The sequence below is a fragment of the Daphnia pulicaria genome, chromosome 1 (genome assembly GCF_021234035.1).
Source record: "Daphnia pulicaria isolate SC F1-1A chromosome 1, SC_F0-13Bv2, whole genome shotgun sequence".
NCBI classification, from domain to species: domain Eukaryota; kingdom Metazoa; phylum Arthropoda; class Branchiopoda; order Diplostraca; family Daphniidae; genus Daphnia; species Daphnia pulicaria.
The window spans coordinates 25,981,492-26,003,492 of NC_060913.1; the positions used below are offsets into that span (position 1 = coordinate 25,981,492).

The following is a 22,001-nucleotide window of genomic DNA, read 5'->3' on the forward strand; positions in this document are numbered from 1 at the left end:
CCCCAAAACGGACACATCCCCATCGGACTATGTGGGAGAACTGGTCAACCGCCTTCGCTATTCATTTCAGAGGGTAGCGGAAGAAAGCGGAAAGGCAAGAGAAAGACAAAGAGCGCAATACAACAAGCGCGCAAATGAAAACGAATATAAAGTAGGAGACAAAGTGTTGTTAGATATCCGTGTAGTAAAAACGGGTGATAGTAAAAAATTTACTTCAAAATATAAAGGCCCTTACAGAATCATTAAAGTGTATGCAAACAAGACAGTAGATATAGCCGATAGTTCATATGTAACCCAACGTGTTCACGTAAACCGTGTAAAACCATTATTCGAAACAATGCTCTGGCGACAAGAGCCATGTCCAGCATTTGAATCCACATTCGATGTCGGCAATTGGTATAGAGCTACTACAGAGACAGATACGCAGACCGCGAATGATCCAAATGGAAAAGCGCAGCGCGCCAAAAACAACAGCAGCGCCACTTGCGCCACTAGCGGTGATATAGAAAACGAATCTGATTGGGAAACTTGCAGCGACTGTAGCGCAGACAGTGACAACGAGACAAATAAAATCATCCGTGGGAAAGAAGATGTAAGAGAAGACGTCACGGAAACGCTACAAGAAAATACGAATGAAGAAGAAACAATTCAACCTGCCGAAACCGGAGTTGAACCATCAACATCTGCGTCGCCCAATAAAGTCAAGAAAAAAGTTGGTCGCCCAAAAAAATCAGCCCACCCAGTTAACCCTTCCACCCCACCCGCTCAATCGGAGCAGGTAGCCAAAAACCCCAACCCTCCCAATCCAACCCACCACCCACCAACGGACACGACAAATGGAAACTTAAATGAAAATTCAACGCCGGGCAATAAAACGGAACAGCTGGGAAAAAGAATCCGTCGTAGGCCCGTACGCTACGCCGACGGAGCGGATGAAAACCAACTGGACCAGCTGGACATGGACAAAGACGCCAAGAAAATTAGGAAAAACCCCATTGGTCGGAGAAAAACAAAAAAACTGTATAAATACTGACCCCAGCGACCAACACAATACCACTCTTACTCAGTCACTCTCTAACTCTCCACGCAGCCACCCAACCACCCGCCAAATTCAGTCAAAATGCCACACCTCTCATGGAACCAGGAATTGGCCGCCCAGATGACGGAGCACCGTCAGATGGGGAAGATTGATTTCGTCGGGGAATTGATTTACCCCGACCAATCAATCAACATTACGCTTCTAGACGAGGTCCAAGAACTATGGAACAGGACGAGAAGAGTCCAACAGCAAGACGGATACTACGTTTATATGCCCATGGAGCTGTCCTACGCCGAATGCCTGGATAGCAGCGTCAGAAGTTTTTACCTAAGCAACCCGGGAGCAGCCAACGTTATCTATCGTCCCGGTGACAACGTCAAGGTGGCGTTGTCGAAGCAGCCGGGATCAGTCAAACGCTCCCGTACGTTTACCCTCAAAGCCGAGCTCGTCCGAGCAATCGACTACGACGACTGGAAAACTGCGCGGGAGCTCATGGCCGCGATGCTCGACGTCGACCCCCTAAATAGGCGGACACCATCCCCACCACCATCGGAGGAGTGGGACTGCGCGCCTTCAACCTCCCGAGAAGCAGAGGAACCGGTAGAAAAAAGAAGAAGGGAAGAAGAAGAAGAACAAGCCGCGCCCGTTCGCCACGTCGCAGACCCGAATTTCGATTGGGGAACTCTCTAATTCCCTTATCTCCCCGCAGATCGGCCAATTTTTTTTTTTGTTATTTCCACAAGTTTTTCCCCTCTCTGTGTAGTGCGATCCACATTTAACTATGTTTTTTTTTCGTATATGTGTTTCCCCTTCCCAATTTGCTCTATCGATCTATTTCTTCCCTTTCATTCTCCTTCAGCCCTCCTTATCCATCCTTTAAGAAACCCCCGACTGGCCGAGGTAGTTCCCATAGATCCAATAAAACAATAAGAAAAAAAAAAATTTTTTTTTGTATTTTCCTTTAGAAGTAACGGTATAAGCAAAAATATAGCTATAAATAAATAACCGAAAGATAGAGTAAAAAATAAAAAAAGGTCAAATAAAAGAGTAACTAATAAATATAAATATAAACTGAAGGGGATTCCCACGACTGTGGAGGTTCCCCAGTTTTAAAAAAGGGATATCCCCAAAACAGGGAATTCCCTCCCCTATATAAAAACACATGTAGTCGCCATTTACGCACCCATACCAGCGACCATGCCGCAGGCAACTTGTCGCCACCTCGGCCATTCCACCCACACCCCCACACGACCCTAATCCCCAGCCCCCTCTCAGAATTCAAAAAGGACATTTAATTTAGTTTTGCGTTTTCCCCTCCGTTTCACTCAAAACCTAGCTCTATATTATTTTTGCGTTTTTTTTTTATTTACAACAAGCAATCATTCTAACTCTCTTTTCTCCCTTCACCAAATCAAAACAAATAAGCGTGCCATGAAAAAAATAATAATAATACCTCCGAAAATTCAGATACAAAAATAATAAAAAGAATAAAGAGCAGTATTAAAACACGCTCCCCTCCAGAGAACAAACCCTCCTGCCCCACACGGCCGATAGTCGCCGCCACACAGAAAACTGGCGTATTGCCCTATCTCCAACCCCATACTATCGCTTATCCCCCCCCCTCTTTTTAACCAACGCACTACCATCTTTAAATTTTCCCCCCTTTTTCATATATTTTCCATGCTTTTTCTTTCCATATATTTTCCATGCTTTTCCTTTCCATGCTTTCCTTTCCATATATTTCCGTGCTTTCCCTTTCCTTATTGCTAGAGGCTAGAATTTAGTAAACAAAAAAAGCAAAACAAACAAAAAACCCACATGCTGAATGTTTAATGTTCTCTTTCTTTTTCTTTTGTTACCTATTCGTGTGTCGTCTTTACCATTACCATATTCCTATGTTTCCTCTTCCATCTGTACCGTGCCACAGCATCATGTTGCTGGCCCAAATCATTCTATTCTTAGGCCTATGCATGCCGTCACCACTGGCCCTGAATGCAACCGTGTGTGACTGCACCAAGCCATTACACATGGGAATTCTCCAATTCTCGGACGAAGATTGCAGACCAGAGGAAGATCATTCTTCCTCCCTCATGGTCAAATACTCCGTATACACCGAAAGACGAGCCGAGGCGAAATTCCCTGGACAATTATGTGCCCGATGGAAAATTCAAAAACATATATCAGTCGACTTTTTCGGATTAGTAGTGATCGTGACCGACAAAGTGGCGCTAGATACTTCGTTCACAGAGTGCCAAATTATGTACGAAAGTCATCGGTGCAACGACCAACTGATGGTGTTAAAAGAAAACAAATATGTGTTCGACGAAGAGCCTAGTGAAAGTGGATATTGGCTACAAACAATTATAACAGAAAAAGTGAATTGTGTCCTTGAAAAAAGTGCCGCTATATCAACAAACGGAAGGCAGTGAATTCTCCACACCAATAGGAACGGCATCAGCGACAACTGGCGGCCTGATGCACAACCACCTGACACTCATATGGGACAAGACATACACGCAAACCTCGGACCCAAAAGCCCGCGTGCTAGAGACCGGAATTGCAGCACTAAAATTTATCGGGATTCCCGGAAAATACCGTCTTACCGATGAAGACAACGAACTAGTGTTCCACCTGGTGCTCAACCCAAGGTGTATACCAACGCACCAGCAGTGTGCACGAAAAACGGGAGCGTTCGACGTAATTGGTCAGCCAGACATTTACGTTGTGACTGTACCAGTCAAGCCGAACAACATCTCGCTGAAAGACATCCACAAACATACTCCAGAAATAGACAAAGTGGACGTCACAGCAAATCTCCAGTACATGCGTGACAAAATTATTGATCACGAAAACGAGCTCGCTCACGCAATCGCTTCTCTTCAGTGCGACTCCCGGAAGGCGGCTCACGAACGAGCAATTTCGACTGCCCAGTACAACGGCTGGTTAGCCGCATCCCAACTCAACCTACCGGCGTGCGCCAAACTAAACGCGTTCGGGAAAACCGCTGTAATGACTACATGCACACCACATAACGTGACGTTCGATATCGAGATAACTTCGTGTGGTCCGCAGCCAAAATACAAAAATTTTACCATCAACTTAGACGGTTGGGAACTTGTCCCGTTCTCACCGTGTTATTGGACGAAAGGATTCGTGAATTTCAACAACAAACCGTTCGGGTACCGCGACAATACCTGGGTCCCGATCGAAGCAAAAATAGTGCTCCCGCTACAAACATTAGCCCACTCATTTCGATACGACGAAGTTAAATATTTCGACTACGCACATCAAAGCAACCCAGCGTACAGTGACACGATCATAGATCATATGAATATTATGGCCGACATCGCAGCGGCCATGAACGAGCATTCGGCCGGGAATTATTCACCCGCCCACATCCCGAGCACAGCAACAGTGCTAGGAACAGTAGCCGACGCCGCAGCTAAAACATCGTGGCTCGACCAGCTGACTAACTTCCTTTATATCGGAGCAGTAATCATAATAGCCGTCGTCTCAATCCGTGTCTGCATCGCTTGCGGATGCTGCGGCCTTATCTGGAAATTCTGCAGTCTCCTACGGATCCCGACAAGAGCCTCCAGTAACCGCGAAAACGACATTGAACTTGGGATTACGGGACGTAATCCAACGGGCCGGGGGATGATGTAACGAAGCGTCGCTCCGCAACAGCTGAAGATGCTGCAACCTGACGCCGTCCGGCGCCAGTAATATTATCAACCACTTTAGAATTAGAGCCACCCATAAATTGTGTGTTAATGTGTTAGTTCCCATAGTGTTAGGCCTACCCCAGAATAATATTGACAAGTGATCGTTTCACACGTCAACGTATTTGGGGGTACCCTTTACACAGGGCGATTATTAGTGACTAATGTGCCTTTGTCGCTGGACCAGACGGGCCCAGCTGTATGCAAAGTTTCGTCGCAAATGTGCGACGAACAGTTAGTTAGTCTTGTTCGACTCTCCGACCAGTTCGTAGAGCTCTCCCTAATTTCTGATTAGCTAGTTACTATCGACTCCTTTCACTTTTCCCTATTCTTCTTCAGTTAACCCAGTTCAGTGCCAATTACAAGTTATCTTGCCCATTTCTATTTTCCTATCTTCGTGTCTGTTTTGTGTGCGCATTTGCGCTTATTGTGTCGTGTGTGTACGCACGTCTGCCGTCGTGCAGTTATCGTCCGTGTATTCGTTTGTGCCGTGTTCTCATTCTACTTCTTTTCTCTTCCCGTGTCATCGGCCTCCGGCAATATCGGTATGTCCCGCGTTTAACTCTTTATCTCATTTATGTACTCTTAAGCTTAGAAATCCAGAATACATTCAGCAATTGTGGGAAGCCCCGAGTGTCATTTATTCGCTTGTGTTATTTGTACGACCCGCTCTCCGCGAGATGGAGAGGTCGTTACAGTAGTGTACACTCAAAATTGGGGCATAACTGGGATTGGCGATTTAGCAAGTCCAATACAAACAGCAGACAAGTATGATGAATCCTAATAAAAGATGAGAAGAATATATGTTTCAGCAATACTGTATTAATAAAGCTAGTAATGGTTGTTACCTGTTTCATTTTGATGGCACCTTCAGTAGAATACAAAGATTTTGAACACATAAATGGTTGACAGCAGTAAGCTGCACGACCCTTTAACACGTTTTCTCCTGCAAATTGATGAGATACATTAAGTTTATCCAAAATATACACAAAATAGAACACATCACCGACAATTTACAGATGAAATCACTCGAATTTACCTGTAAATACATTGGTAATTTTCGAAGAAAAGATAGCTTAACTCTTGACAGCAAACCGCCATAAGCCCAAAACTGACACAAACAATTAACACGCCATCTATTAGACACGCCTAAAAACAAGACAAACAAAAATTCAATGGAGTTCTACTGTCGGGTTTGAAAATAATTTTAAAATCGAACGAAAAACGAATTCAAGTCCCGAATTCAGTTTTAGTCAATGTATTTTTTTGTTTGTATTACTTCACATAACAGTATTGGTGCTCCATCGTTGGTATACAGGAGAAGGGGTGGCGGGGAAGTAAAGAGGCTGTGTCTTTCCTATTTACAAATTATTAAAAAAAAGGTCCATCGAAACCCAATTTTCTGTTTTGTTGTCTACCATCTTCCGATCAAGAAAAAATCTTTTGCGGGGTGATTTCAAAAAAGGAGGGGGTTCATTTGGAGAAGTGTGATGGGAGGGCGTGGCTAACACAATTGCGTAATAACGCGGAGAAAGACATTCATCGTCAAAACTACAACAACGAGAAATGATATCTCCTCTTTTTAAAACATGTTTTATTGGTTTTTGTTTTGTTTTTTTATTCTTTTAGGGTGCATAGATATTATTGTCGACACGCGCTGGCTGTCATCGCGACACAAAAACATACACATACACTAAAAAAAACGGCGGGAAACAAAAGGAAATTCAAACAAAATTCCCCCCCACACAAATCATGACACGTAAAAACCAAATAATAATAAGTTTTGCTTGTGATTGTTGATGGTGATGATTGAACTCGTTCACACACACACACGCACACAAACACACACACGGACACACCCGAGGTCCTGGCAGGGGATACAGGAGTTAACGATTCGTTTTTTTATTACTTTCAAGGACGGGGAAGGGTTAAATATAATTAAACTTTTTCGAATTTTTTTTTCTCCTCCATATGATTCACCACATTTTTCTTTCTTTCTTCTTTTACTACAAAATAATTAAAAAAGCGGCACGGAATGATTTCGACGTTACGAGGAATAAAAAGTCTAGCCGCCGAATTTTTATTGATTCGAATTTTCCCGCCCAAAATGCGCCAGTTTAAAAAAAAAAAAAAAAAAAAAAACTATTAAATTGTCATTCGCCCAATAATATTAAAATGGGGTACATCTCGTTCGCTATTATTAATTAGCAATTTCGAAAAGAAAAAAAAAAGTTAATTCACACACACACTAACAGTCAACCGAAAACGTTTGGTGAAAATATTCGACGTTTGCGTGTTTGTTTTTTCTAAAAAATTCCATTTGCCGAATCAAATGAGATTTACCTTGTGTGTGTTATTTTCCCCGTTGAAAATAAAAACGAATTAATGTACGGGGGTTAAAAAAAAATGGAGATTTTCGTCAGATCTAAAAGAAATGATTTAAAAAAAAAAGTCGACCCAAAATCGCTGGAAAAAAATAAAACAAATCATGGGCCAATTGGAGAGCAAAATATAAAATGATTAAATAAAAAAGACTTGTTTTGTTTTGTTTGAAGATTACTAAACGGTTGTTGTTGTTATTTACCCCCGGCGGGGGGTTTGGTTTTATAGGAAAACAATTTCTTGGTTAGCCTCCGGATCGTGAACTTTGGGCGGAGGCTGGGCTTGGTGATGTTGGTGATGGCCTGGCGGCGGAGGCAATTGCGGCGAGCCCCTGGCCGCTTGCTGCAGCAAGAGCGAGGCCGGCTTGTCGGGAACTTTTGGCGGATGCATGTTGCCACCGGCGCTGGCAGTTGAAGTTGTTGTTGTGGCGGTGGTTGTGTGGTGGTAGTGGTGGTGTCTGGGGCTGAGCATCTGAATGGACGCCGGACTGCTGCCCGTCCGGCTGTGGCCGGCGACAACAAAGTCTTCGCTCTTGCTGGCCGGTGGGCTGAAACTGCTCGAACTGAGTTTGGGTTTGAAAGGATCCGTCGACGGAACCTTGGGACTGGCCCGTTTGTGCTCCAAACTCTCAGAGAGACGAAGGGGCAGCAGCTGCTGGACGAGGCCTCCGCCGGTGGGTGAGGCCACGTTGCCGTGCGGACTGCCGTGACTGGAATTGTTGCTGCCGCCGCTATTGCTATTGCCGCCGGTGGCGTGCCCGGCCGATCCCAGAGCGGCTCCCAACTTGGCCAATTTCATGGGCAGTTGCTGATTGATGGGCAAAGTGTTGGCCAGCGCCGCCACGACGGCCTTCTGCTCGTTTTTGGCACTGATCAAATTCATCGGCAGCGGCAAGTTGCTGCAACTCTCCCGTTTGAGGAGTCCGGCGCTGGCCGATCCCATTCCGGACGTGTTGGATCCTCCTGAAACTTGGAAAAAATTCGAAAATGTTACAAATCGATTGAATCAAATAATCAAACAAGGATCGATGGGTTATTACTCGTCTTCCGCAGGCCCAAATCGACCGACGACGGCGTGGGCGATGGGAGGAGCGACGTGGAGTTGGGCGGCGGATTGGGCGGAGGCGGTGACGACGGACCGCCCGTCGCGTCAGCGTCTTCCCCGCCGGATGTCGGACTGACGCATATTCCCGGGCAAGTTTCGCAACGTTCGTTGATTGCTCAAGGTTTCGTTGTTGATTATAAAGCCCATTACCAAATTTATCATTTCCATTACCAAAACATCAAAGGATCTAAAAATTCAACCAATCAAAAGAAGGAGAGGTAGTAGATGTTGAGCTTTGTTACTGATTTTAGTGAACGGGAAAATGAATGCAGTCAACATTTTTGCAAACCCACCTAAATAAACAAAATGATTGCCGAGGAATCTCAATTCAATGAAAAATGATGAGAAATTCTCAAACTTTCATTCTTCTTAGTTTGTGGATTCACCGCTATGGGCACCCTGTCGTTTTCCAGACATGTCCAGACCGGGAAAATCGAATCCCAACCGGAATTCCGAAAAACTTTATTTCAAAATGCAATTAAAAGATTAAAATGAATTGCAATCAATTCCAAACTAATTGAATAATGTGTGTTGAGACCTTAAAGTATGATTACACATCAATACAAAAAGTTAAATAGCATAACTCTGATTAAAACAGTGGAAATGGACAGTGCGAAGCGGGATTCCCCAGGCGAGTCTATATAGGCAACCCCAACGGAAATAGTCAACATCGCAGTTTTTACTAGCAAACAAACTAACACACAGTTTGAAAATGATCGGAATTTTGGAAGTGACTATATTTGCTTTCCTCTCTTTTTGGATCATGTGGATCATGGATTTCTTCAGTCGATCGACCGAAGTACAAACTCGGCGTTCGACTGTTAACCTGAATAACATTAAACCTGACGTTGCATGCACTAAACCGCATGCACTTCCCAGACCTGTTATTAACGATGGATTCTCGATTGCCAGCGGAGAAGACTTGAACAACCAAAGTTTTCTTCGTTCTATGGACGAAACAAACCTGATTGTATTGGAAAACCAACGTTTAGCGAATGAGTTGAGTCTAGTTCAATCCCAACTGACAGACTCCCATTCCAAGTTACGACAATTCCGAAACGAGTCAGCAACTACCATCAAAAGCAAACTCGAAAAACAGAAACGTTTTATTACCGACATTACAGAGAAAAATCTCCGCTTGACAAATAATGATTCTCGTCTAAGGCGAAAAATCGAAGACAAAGATAGAATTATCGCATCCAGTGCGATTGAGAACAACCTGATTGAATTGGAAAAAGAACGCTTGGTGAACGAGTTGAGTCTAGTTCAATCACAAATGACAGACTCCCATTCCAAGCTGCTACAGTACCAAAATGTGCACGACGAGTTGGCAACTACCAAACGCGAACTCGAAAATAACAATCGTGAAATGACTGACACGAAAGAGAAAAATCTCCACTTGACCAATGAGGATTCGCGTCTAAGGCGAAAAATTGAAGACAGAGATAGACTGATCGCATCCAGTCAGGCGGAATTGGAGAAACTCCGGACTTCCCTTGCTGAACAACAATTGGACAAAGTGCACGAGGATTTGGTTATGACTAAACGTGAGCTTGAATTAAGGAACAGAGCCGTAACTAGACTTGAAAAACAAAATCTCCGATTGATGCGAAACGATAAGCGACTTAGGCGAAAAATGAAAAATACCAATAGTCTTCTTCTATCCGGCCAGGCGGAATCGGAACGTCTCCGGACTTCCCTTGCTGAACAACAATTGGACACTCGCGAGTTTGCCGTGGCTACACGTGAGCTAGAGACAAAGAATGCAACCATTTCTGAACTTGAAACGGAAAATCTCCGTTTAGCCGAAAACGATTCGCGGTTAAGGCGAAAAATTGAAGACAGAGATAGAATTATCGCATCCAGTGCGATTGAGAAAAACCTGATTGTGTTGGATAACGAACGATTGGCGAATGAGTTGAGTCTAGTTCAATCACAACTGACAGACTCCCATTCAAAGCTACAAATGTTTCAGAACGTACACGACGAGTTGGCAACTACCAAAAGCGAACTCGAAAATAACAAACGTGTAACGACTGAGATTATAGGGGAAAATTTCCATTTGACAAACGAGAATTCGGGGCTAAGTCGAAAAATTGAAGCCAAGAATAGACTGATCGCATACAAACGAGCGAAATTGGAGGAATTACATAATAGCCTTGAAGAAAAAAAATTGCACAAGGTACACGACGAATTGGCTTCGAGTCAACGTGTTCTGGCATCCAAAAACAAAGCCATCATTAAACTTCAAGAGCAAAATCGAGAAAGTCGAGCGGAATTGGAGCAGCTCCGGACTTGCCTAAATGAACAACAATTGGACACGCAGCAGTTGGCCGTGGCTACACGAGAGCTGGAGTCAAAGAGTAGAACCATTACTGAACTCGAAGCGACAAATCTCAGTTTGGCTGAAAATGATTCACAGTTGAGGCGAAAAATGGAAGAAACCGATCTTCTTCTTTTATCCAGTAAGGCGGAAGTGGAAGAACTACGATTATCCGTTAACAACCAGAAAGACACGATCGAGCAACTACTGCATCAAGTGAAAAGTCTTGACCAAGAGAAGGAACAAGCCGTTCAGAAGTTGACTGAAATGGAAAATAATCAGATTGAAATGAAACCGAAATTGACGACAGAAGTTGGATGCGGAAGCGATGAGGTAATCCACCCTCTCCGAATTGAAGAACCCATCCCTCCAGTCATGGAAATAACCGAAATCGAAACTGCATGTATAGCTCCTGCTCCACCCGATTCACCAATCGTAACTGCTGAGCCAACACAACCCGTGGACTTGCCTTCAGCCGAAAACGAAATTGAAAATAAAGCCGTTAAGGTATCTACTGAGCAGCCGGGAGAGTGTTCTATTTCATCATCGGTAGAAACGGAAGTTTACGCCGATAAAATCGTCATTACTGGAATCTCGAATAAGGATTGCGGAAGAGTTGTCGGACGAGGCGGAAGCAACGCCAATAGAATAGAAGTGGATTATTATGTGAGACTAAGTTTTAACAACGGTAACCTTTTCATCAGCGGAGGAGATGCTGAGAGCCGACTAGCAGCTTGTAGCGACGTCATCGACAACCTGCCAGTCACCATGGAGTGCCCTACAATCAATTTGAGAAATAACATATTTTCCTACGGTTGTTTGTTGAGAGAATTGGCTTATAACCATGATGTACATATTTATCGGCCCAATCGAGAAAACAAGTACGTAACCATCTGGGGTACGCCAGCCAATTGTCGAACAGTCTTCGAAATACTCAAGTCCGGTTCTCGCTAGTTTTTTTTTTTTTTTTTAAGTTAAGTAATTGAAGCTGGACGTCAGTTTTACCTATCGGAATAGTTGTTGTCTTGCGATGACGTTGCCTCCTCGTGACAATCTGAAGGGATTGGTGGATGAACCCGTCGACGGAGTTGGTTCGCTGTCGCTGGTGTGCTGAGCGTGAGGACTTTTGAAATTCCTGGCACTTGTGTGCGAGTAGAGTTATCATGACTTACTTCTCTACACGGTGAAAGGAATTCGGTCGTCTTCCCTCGCATGCCGGTGTACAGTTGACTAACACCTTGACGGGGGTTTCATGACCCTCAAACGAGTCCATTCTGACGTGCGTTGCGGGTGGAGGCAGCCGAGTAAGTGGGCGACTATTTCGATAGTATTGTTAGGTTTCACTCAAATTGGTGATCATTATGGTGATATTTTTTTTTCAATACTGAAGCACCTATAGGAGAAGAAAATATACATTAACATACTGGACAGCTACTAATACTTTCACACAAATTGGTGGTCATTGAACGATGTGGAGAATTTTCGCAAAAAGTAAAATAAAAAAGTATAATGCCTGAGAAAAATAACGTACCAAGAAATGCTAAAATGATTAGGTAAAATGAATTTCGCTCAAACTTAACTGTTCCCTATCATCATCACTAGAGTGTGTACGTACTTCATATTCGTTTGCCCAATGACAGCGTCGCACCACAATTAGCGCAACGTACATGATATGGATCTACACTGGATATTATCAAGTCGGTTACGCTGACCTTTTATACGATGCAACTAGTTACTGATTAACTCAGATACTTCAAATAATGAGAAATGAGTCAATGAATCAAGTGCTGCCATACTCGTCGCTATAGTTGCCGGCCGTATCCGGACACGAAACGTTCGAGTCGAACAATTTCTGGGCCTGCAGCAGTTTGCCTTCTTCCGCCGGATTGGGAGGAGGTCCATCGTGCGGATGAGGCTCCGAATCAGACCAGACGACATCTTCCACGTCGGTGAAGCCCAACGAGCGGTTCATGTCTGGCTTGGCCGGAAGCAAGGAAGCAAAGAGATCGTCGTTGTTGAGACTGCCATCATCGCTGGAACCGCTTCCGCTCAAGTAGCGGGTCGGGTCGTGAACCAGAACGCGACCGGCCACAATTTCTTCTTCGACGGGCGAGCGCGCGTCCTGATTTAATTTCATTTGTGTATACCGTGAAGGGCTGGAGGGCCGGCAGAGTGACGCTGCGGTTGGTGTTGGTCACGGGTTTGTTGCAGCCGTTGTACAGGTTCTCCTCGCTGGCCCGCCGGACGCACAAAGCCGAAAAGAAAGACGAACGCGATTTCTTCTTCTTGGCACCGTGATCCTATGGGAAAGTGATACATAGATAAAATAAATGTTAACAAAAACAAGTTCAATCAAAACGGCCCCCCAGTAAAAGAATGCACTTAATAAAGTCGTTCGACAGCCCAGCTCGGCTATTTATGAGAATGCTCTTCCGACTTCCCATTCACATAAATAACACACACAGATATATTTATTATAAGAATGTGTGTCTGTGTGTGTGTGTCTATACAGATGCCGTGCATACAGAGCTATCTATATGCAAATGATGTATACATCCACCTAAAATACACGTAACACGAATTTAGAACACTAGTTTTGAAAAAATAAAAAAACAGGAATTCAAATTTTCGCGCCATGTCGAAACACAATGAAACATTCCAATCCCGATAAGATACGGACTAATAACAAAAGAAGAAAAAATAAAAAGAAGTTGGGTGCTGGTTTGATCGATTGTTTGTCTGCCATAGTTAGACGTCGGACAGGATTTTTTTCACAGGAGCCTTTACGGAATCTTGGGACAGATTGTTTCGCTGCGCCACGAAAAACAAAAAAAGATAAAAAGTTTCTTTTTATTTCCGTCTGCTGGATGACGACATCGTCGCCAACATCCAGATCAGATTTCCTTTTTGTTTTTATTCTTTTATTATTACGCCCTCCCACCGTGAGATAACCGCATCTTGTCTGCTGCCCTGCTACTACACCGACGGCTCCCACATCCAGCACTTCCGGACATTTTTCCCCTCCCCTCGCATTGACCATTCCTTTAGGGCGAGAAACGAAAGATGCGTGATTACTACGTTTCCACCATTCCAGCGCAGAAACCTAACCTAAACCCTATTCCGTCTTCCAGTTCTATAGCGTGATTCAAACCGAAACAATCATAATTTCCGCACGCAATTTCTATATGAAACAATGGCGTGAGGCAACAATCAACGAGCTACAAATTGGATGTGTGTGTACCTTTTAGGTTAAAAGATGGCGGAGCTAGAGAGAAGGGAGAAGGGGTGCCGGAGCAATTGACAAGTCAAAACAAACACAAGCAGGCGGCGGCGGTGGAAGATGTCAGGCGCAATCGGTTAAAAGTAAAACACGGCGACACGAAATTCGCCTTCGGTGCTGGCGGTTAGTGAACGACTGACGTCTGTCTCGACCTCAAGGCCGTTTTCCAACCTGGCAACACAAGACCCGTCTCTATTTTAACCCCCACCACCACCACCCGTTTTTCTACGTCCTCCCATCTTTTGTCTATTTATACACGCGGATGGTGAAAAACAACCAAACACGGAAGGAAATCAGAAAAAAAGAACAAGATGTGTGTCTGTGTGTGTGGGGGGGAGGAGCGAGCAAACATCTGTTGCCCGGCTTCTTTTTTCTACTCCGGGTGTTTGAGCTAAATTACTGCACATGTGTGTACGACTATCTATACCTGATAATTGTCTAGGAATAACTGAAATTAGCGCAATTCGATATAATAGGAGAGAGAGAGACGACGTGATAAATCAAAAAGAAAATGATGTGTGAAAGAATAAGAATAAAAATAATAATAAAGAAAAAGTAGGAGGAACCTGGCGTTGCGTGATGCTGTTGAATGATGGCGTTTCCGACTCCGGCGCTCGTGTCCCAGTCTCTCGAGTAAGCTCTTATATTGATCGCCATCTTTTTGGGGGGCTCCTTGTTTTTTTTTCTTTTTTCTCTGATGCTTCGATCCTCCTTGCTGCTCCTGGATGAGCTGGTGCCCTGGATTGGGCTAGTGCTGCCTTCCACACGAGTGAATTGATAGGTTAATGATGGATAGACTGTAGAGCAGATAGGCCTATGTAGTACAATGGTGAATGCTGACACACAATCGTTTGAGGAGCTCAAACCTACAGGAGCGAAAGAAAACATGGGAGTCATTTAACATTTAATTCTTAATGGATATTATAGCCCACAACATTTTCATACCTCTTCATCCATGGCTCCTCTTCCCCCTCCTGTGTGTCTAGACAACAAAATTCAAGAGAAAATCAATAAACGGAGGGCAAAACAAAACAAATCAACACATCAAAAAATGCCTCGAGTTCTTACGACGTGATCTGACGTGTTTCTATGACACAATGATCTAAGCTGATCTAAAAGTATATAACCATTTTACTAGGCAAAACATTTACATCTATGAATAAATACTTTGACATACCGCATAATTCTTCCACGATACAAGCACGACATCGTTTTTCATTTTTAAGTAAAAACCATCCTGGGATCCTGTTGGCTTTGCAAACAAAAACAATCAAGTCTGGGATTCTGGTTTCTGGATTGACATTTGATTTTGGTGTGCAACATTGCCAGGTTTAAAAAAACACATCTCACCACTCTCACTCACCATTATGCGGTTTCCCGTCGGTTTAGAAACCGTTCCCTCTCTGAATCGTGATAACACATTACTCATACCCATCGCACGAAAGTTTAAAATAAAATCAGATTTTTGGAAACATAATTAACCGACGTCGCCAGAGGGCCATAGGACAATAGCGTCGCCGTGATTCTTTGATCGCGCAACAATAAAATAATGTTATGACTTCCTGCGCCCTTTTAATTTCCGTGCATTTGGAATTAACAGGCCACTTTTTAAAAAGTAAATTTTCTGATGTATCTTCAAGCCTTTAATAACATGCGCAAAAAGATCTTCGACTAAAGGCTAAGGGGCAATAAAAATAATAAAAGGTGAAATGAAATCAAATTAATAAATTTATTGCCAAATTTTGAATCAAACAATCGATGAATTAAAATTGTTTTTGAAAACATTGGCGTGAGTCATTTGCTCAACGAAAGTGACAGCCCCTTTCCAAAATATTTGCCGCAATTCCAATCGAATTTGTTGAAACCAACAATATATTCCCTAAGAATCAATCAGTGATGGCAAATCACATACAGATTCTGAATCTTCCTTATATAATAAAACAGCAAGCTTTTTGGGGGAGGAGCCTGTGTCTGTCACGGATAATGTCACGGATAATGTCACGAAAATTTTGGGGGAGGAGCTTATTCATGTCTCAAGGGGGAGGAGCTTATTCATGTTATAACGCTGTGATGGGTCAGTCGAGTCGCTGCCCAGACATACCCAAACATGCCCAAACATGCTAATCACCACCAGATGTCTATAGCGTCGACGTGATGACGCAATCTTTGATGACGCAACCATGACGCAACAAGCCAACAACCAGAATTGCATTTTAATTTTGCAGTTATTTAAGTAATAGGTCGTTTTTTTTCAATTTTAATCATTGAACTTTAAGTGTAAAAATAGGGAGATATAAGTTGAGCAAATTAAATGCAAATAACTTGCAAGGTTATTGAACTGTAAATGAAAAATCCTTCAGGATAGCAGTTGCGGAAGGGAAAGTTGGATGCGAGGTAATATAAGGGTGCTCGACATGAGGTGATGTAAAGGTGTGACTACCAACACACTGTTTCAACTGAAAATTGTTTTTACCAAAAAAACACGATAGAATCAATAGAAAAAAGACAATAACTGATTATTTACCCAAGACAAGACAAAAATTATTCTCAACATGGCATATATAAATGTTGGCATTCCGTTTAGCGACGGTTTGATGATTAGTGGGGAACACGCCCACTCCATCAACAAAAAAACCATAAAAAAACATGTTAAACCAGAAAAGGGTACAAAAACCCAACAGCCATGTAGTGTCTCCGACTACAATCCAACCGGAGTCTCACAAGGCAGCTCAGTATTATATATTGATAATCTAAACGGTAACATTATAAACAATTACCGATATGAAAGTAAAAAAAGCAATCGAAATCAATCAGAACGTCGTTCAGACCGATGTAGTACCAATCCTGCTGAACGGAACGAGCAAAATGATCAGACTAACTGTAACATTCGATACCCGGAAGTCTATGATGAATCCGGGAATGGAAACAGCTCTCCGACGGTACGAAGGACGGGTAATCGTTATCCGGTCCAGATGGACATTTTATGTGATCAAAATAGCCCTAACCACCAACCTAAAGGTGGTAACAGGCGCCATATCCAGAACCACGAATCTCATAGAGCTCCACCAAACACCGTTTTTATCCAAAATTATACAAACTATGATAATAGGATTATTCACCACTACGGATGTAATCCAATTGGAAATACAAATTCCAATGGCCAACAAGGTCGTCATTTTAAAAATTATGACGGAAACCAGAATCATCACGACGGGTATCACCCCGATCGTAATGTTTCTGGAACCACGATTGAGCAACCAGTACGACAACCAGCAAATAAGGCTAAAATACATCCAAGCCGGCCATCAGTAGCGTGGACAATTCCGATGGGTGAAACTGCGACAGCTCAAAAGAAACAAAAAGTCAAAAACCAAAAAGAATTTGAAGCATATCCTGCGGAGGAGGTTACGGAAGAAGCTGCTCGTGCGCATGAACCGGAAAATGTAGAACCAGAACCGGAAGTAGCTCCAAGTGAGCAACTAGATGAACCCGACCCCCACGAACCCGAAGAATATTCAGCCCTATCTTTACCGGAAGACGCGGCTCGTGCGCATGAACCGGAAAATGTAGAACCAGAACCGGAAGTAGCTCCAAGTGAGCAACTAGATGAACCCGACCCCCACGAACCCGAAGAATATTCAGCCCTATCTTTACCGGAAGACGCGGCTCGTGCGCATGAACCGGAAGTAGCTCCAAGTGAACAACTAAATGAACCGCACCCCCACGAACCCGAAGAATACTCAAAAGCAAAATATTTACCGGATAACGAGTATGCAACACCTCCGATTCAACCTGAAAAAAAGGTCCGAAAAGGGTTGGGGAAATTCTTTTCTGATATGTTTAAAACAAAGAAGCAAGAACCGGTTGGGAAAGCTAAACCTGACAAGACAAAACCTACCGACGAGACGCTCGCAGAAAGAACAACTCAGAGCGAAAAGGAAAAGGAAAGAAAAATCAAACAAACTGTAACCAATCAGCAGACAGCACAAGGGCAACGGGAACCGCAGAAACCAAAAGAAGACGAGAAAAAACCATCAGAAAATAAAAAAAATTGGTTCAAAAAAAAATTAGAAAAAGCAGAAGAAAAAATACAAAAATTTGGTAATAGTGTAAAAGAAAAAAAAGATAAAGGGATAAAAAATGTTAAAAACGGGGCTAAGAAAGTCACCAAATTTTTTAAGAAAAATAAGAAATAAATAAGGCGCGATGTAGAGGAAAAGAAACGGAAGAACGGAAAAAATGCAAGACAAATCTCGAAGAGATATGACCGGAAGAATAAAGCGGAAGGATGGGACTGGATAGGACTGAAAGAAAAGGACCGGAGGAAGCGAATGAAAGAAAGTGGATGGAAGAAATGGACCGGAAGTTCTTCCCTGTTGGGAAGAATTTGACTGGAAGAAAAGGACCGGAGGAAGAAATTCTTCCCTGTTGGGAAGAATTTGACTGGAAGAAAAGGACCGGAGGAAGAACAAGGAAGAAATTGACTGGAAGAGAAATGGACTGGATGAATAAAGCGGAAGGATGGGATTGGATAGGACGGGAAGAAAAGGAACAAAGGAAGAAAATGAAACAAAATGGATGGAAGAAATGGACTGGATGAATAAAGCGGAAGGGTGGAACTGGATAGGACTGGAAGAAATGGACCGGAAGTAGAAAATGAAAGAAAATGGATGGAAGAAATGGACTGGATGAATAAAGCGGAAAGATGGGACTGGATAGGACTGGAAGAAAAGGACCGGAAGTAGAACAAGGAAGAAAGTGACTGGAAGAGAAATGGACCGGAAGAAAAACATGGAAGAATTAGACTGGAACCGATAATTTGTGTAGTAAAATAGATTTGTGATAAACTGGCTCATTCTACAAATAAAAAAAAGTTCTCATTGATGCCAACAGAGATTAAACAAACCAGTAGGTATCATCATAGTCTATAACAGCAAAGAAATGCGTTAGTTAGCACTTCAATGTTATTACTTCACTTTCACCTTTTTTTACTCGTTGCATGTATAGTTGCGAATGAGAGAATGAATGTCCGTAACGGAATGCAGCAGTATCAAACTCATTTGTTATTTGAGCCTTAAAAGCGGGATGTGTAAGTGTAACCAGTTGTGAGAGGGAGTAGACCGTATTCTTCCATTAAATTGGGTCCTACAAAACAAAAATAGAAATGAAAGATTCTCGACTTAATAATTCGGTTTGACCTACCCAAAAAACAGATGGCAGATATTCGTTGTAGGTGATGTGTTGCACCAAAGCTATAACGATTTCCTTAGTCTCCTGGTAAAGTTTCTCATCGTCCCATTGGGAGTTGATCAAAGCCAGCTGGTTAGCATACTTGTCGTGCAAACGAAGCCAAACGACGATGTGCAAGACACAGTTGGACCAGTGTACTGATTGACTCGTTGATCACCTGATTATTTAAACAAATTAGCCACATTCAAACCAACCAGTATTTATTTTAGAATTCGTACCTGCGACGAAGCATTGGCTTCCGTATTCGTCGGAAATACAATCCTTTCGTTCGGGATCGACTGGTAAAACAAACATAGTCCCCGCCGATTGTCTATTGGGGTAACACGACAACTTTTTCAGCAGCAGTCGAGCCATAAATGACGGAAGCGTCCAGATAGGCCGGAATTCGGTTGAGCTAATTGCATAATCAAGTCGAATCAAGTAAAGTAATGAATTGCATCATTAGGGAAAAAGCGAGCTACAGTACCTGGTCGGCATAACCGAATTTGCAATCTTCTCGAGGAGCGATGACAGAGCGGACGAAATCGTGACAGCTAACGCCAAATTGACTCTAGAATTCATTGTCGTGGTCCACATTGATGGGGAAACAAAGTGGGTTCGGTGGGGAAACAGAGTTCGCTCAGGTGACAAGTACTTGCCGTCACCCGTGCAACATTGAATCGCCGAATTGGTCACTTTTCACAACAGAAAATAAATTAGCCTTGCTCATTAAAACCAGAGAAAATGAATTAATTAGCTTACATGTACGGAAAGTAGGAACGTGAGTAATATCGTGAGCGACAAGTTGACCCCAGTGCATCACAGTAATTGTGTTAATTGATTGAATTGATTGTCGGGATAATCTGAGACGCCTTACGAAAAGATGCGGCTGACAGAGTCAACTGGAGCCCGGAGGTATAGTCCCGGCCATTCACGGGACGTCCAAATGCCTTTTAAAAATTAGGACAATAAGTAAACTTGTTGAATGAAGCTAACTATTAAATTCACCATCTGCGTATTGGGGAGGTAAGATGCGTTCCAAAGGCGAATTCGATCTACCCCAATTGGGGTAAGCAAGATTGTTGCATATGAAGCGTCGTAAGTCCTAAGTAATTTCAGAGTAGCATTATTCAATCTGTATCAAAGTCATTCAAAAACACTTTTACCTGTTGTACAAAGCAGATGCATTGCAGTGCAAGCAGGCTATGCACGGCAAATGGACGAAAGAGCGGTCTCCTTAACACACAAGTGTTGCAGTGTCACGGGCGAAGTCCTACATTTTCGTTACAGCAGTGCGAACCCGGCAATTTCAGGTTCAAGTTCAACCTAAAAATTCAAAAAACAATTTAGATAATCTTAAACAAAAATTTAAAAGAATAACTTACACATTAGCCAAGTTTCTAGACGCTTCCAGCGATTGAGGTCCTTTCAATTCCTTCCTGCTGGCCTATGAGTGAGGCATATAGGTGGTAGGTAGCACTGTATAGCTGTAGGCCGCAGAATTTTGCCAGGGAGCTAACATGTTATTCCCAGCATGCCATTCGAAAGCACTAATCTCTTCCACGTGCTGGCGAGCCACCGTAACAGCACGACTCATCTCGTCTTTGGTTATGTCTCTGGGCATGGCTGTCAACTCACTCGACTCGGGGAATCGTGCAACAGAAGCTGGGTTATTGAATAAATTAAACATTACCAATTTACCATTGGAAATTCACACTGATTAGACATGGTAACTTACATGTTGTCTTGAGAATGTCTATAGACAACAAGCTCCGAAACTTCCATCTGCTGCCGTACACCACCAAGGATTGTAGAGTCATTCAATGAACCAAGGTGAACAGAGAATGGCAGGTTTGCATTGAAACACAGATGGTTGATTAGCAGAGACGCAGCAGGACACCATGGTTCCCCCGAATCTAATATTTAATTAAAATTAAATATTTGATTACATTACATTTAATTGAATTAATTAAATTTAATACCTAGGTGAGAGAGTCATGATGTGTAGCAGCGAAGCCTCTGGCTGAATGACTAACATTTAATATAGATGCTCACATCAAATGATTACACTTTTGATGGGAAGCCTGAGGCCACATGTTGCGTCAGCGCTTTTTTGTCACCCTTGTTTCACCCTTTTCTTTGACTAGACATAATATAATGACATACGCGTTGACAGGAGGCGTTCAGGGGCTAATTTCGTATGCCTTTTGACATAATGCGGGTAAAATCGGGGGAAAGGTAAGATAAATTCATGGTCGGGCATAAATAAGAACGGCTTCAGTGTAGTATTCGACCGCTTTAGTGGTGTAAGCTGGAGCTTCGGTGTAGTAGCTGGGAACAGAGTTGTACTTAGGATCGGTGAAGGATGATGAGGCAGTATACTAAGTCGTGTAGTACTCCGGTGCCTTGATGGTCAAACTCGGGGCAGAGTATTACTTCGGGACGTCGGTGTAGTAGCTCAAGGGAAGCGTAAGTTGTGGTATAATACTCCGGCGCCTTAGATGTGTAGTACTTAAAGCCTCGGTGTAGTAACTGGTCGTTGGTTGTTGTTTAGTAAGGCGGCGGCGTTGTGATTTGTGATCCGCCATACCAATGATACAAAATTACAAAGGTACACCAGCGGTCGACCCAGCCATCACAACACCCAACAGCAGCACGTCACTATAGTTAACTAAACAATTCATAAATTTAAACATTGATATTCAGTATAAATAACTGTCAAACAATTAGGAAAGAGTACCAACTGGAATATTAACAAATATAGATAAAAATAGGATTGATACATAACTCAATGTAAAAAACAAAATATTTACCCATGATTACGAATTGGTTACACGAAGAGCAGAGCACGAGCAATGCAGTTATTGCCGTTTCGAAAATCATCACTCGACTGATTTCTATACCTCCTTTTCTCTCCTTTTA

General features: G+C 42.9%; 3 protein-coding genes across 3 annotated transcripts in view; all 3 read right to left on the bottom strand.

Annotated features, from left to right (window-relative positions):
- The window catches only part of LOC124314010, a 379,219-nt gene that overhangs the window by 181,906 nt on the left and 175,312 nt on the right, over positions 1-22,001 (bottom strand). The gene's annotated exons all lie outside the window — the stretch shown is intronic.
- LOC124320214 overlaps positions 1-22,001 on the bottom strand; it is a 186,511-nt gene that overhangs the window by 152,599 nt on the left and 11,911 nt on the right. The gene's annotated exons all lie outside the window — the stretch shown is intronic.
- On the bottom strand, positions 7,366-8,526 carry LOC124320238 (zinc finger protein ZIC 5-like). Its single transcript, XM_046783017.1, has 3 exons — positions 8,490-8,526; positions 8,183-8,362; positions 7,366-8,111 (listed from the first exon to the last, which is right to left on the bottom strand). Exons 1-3 carry the CDS (start codon positions 8,524-8,526, stop codon positions 7,366-7,368), a joined length of 963 nt encoding a protein of 320 aa, XP_046638973.1.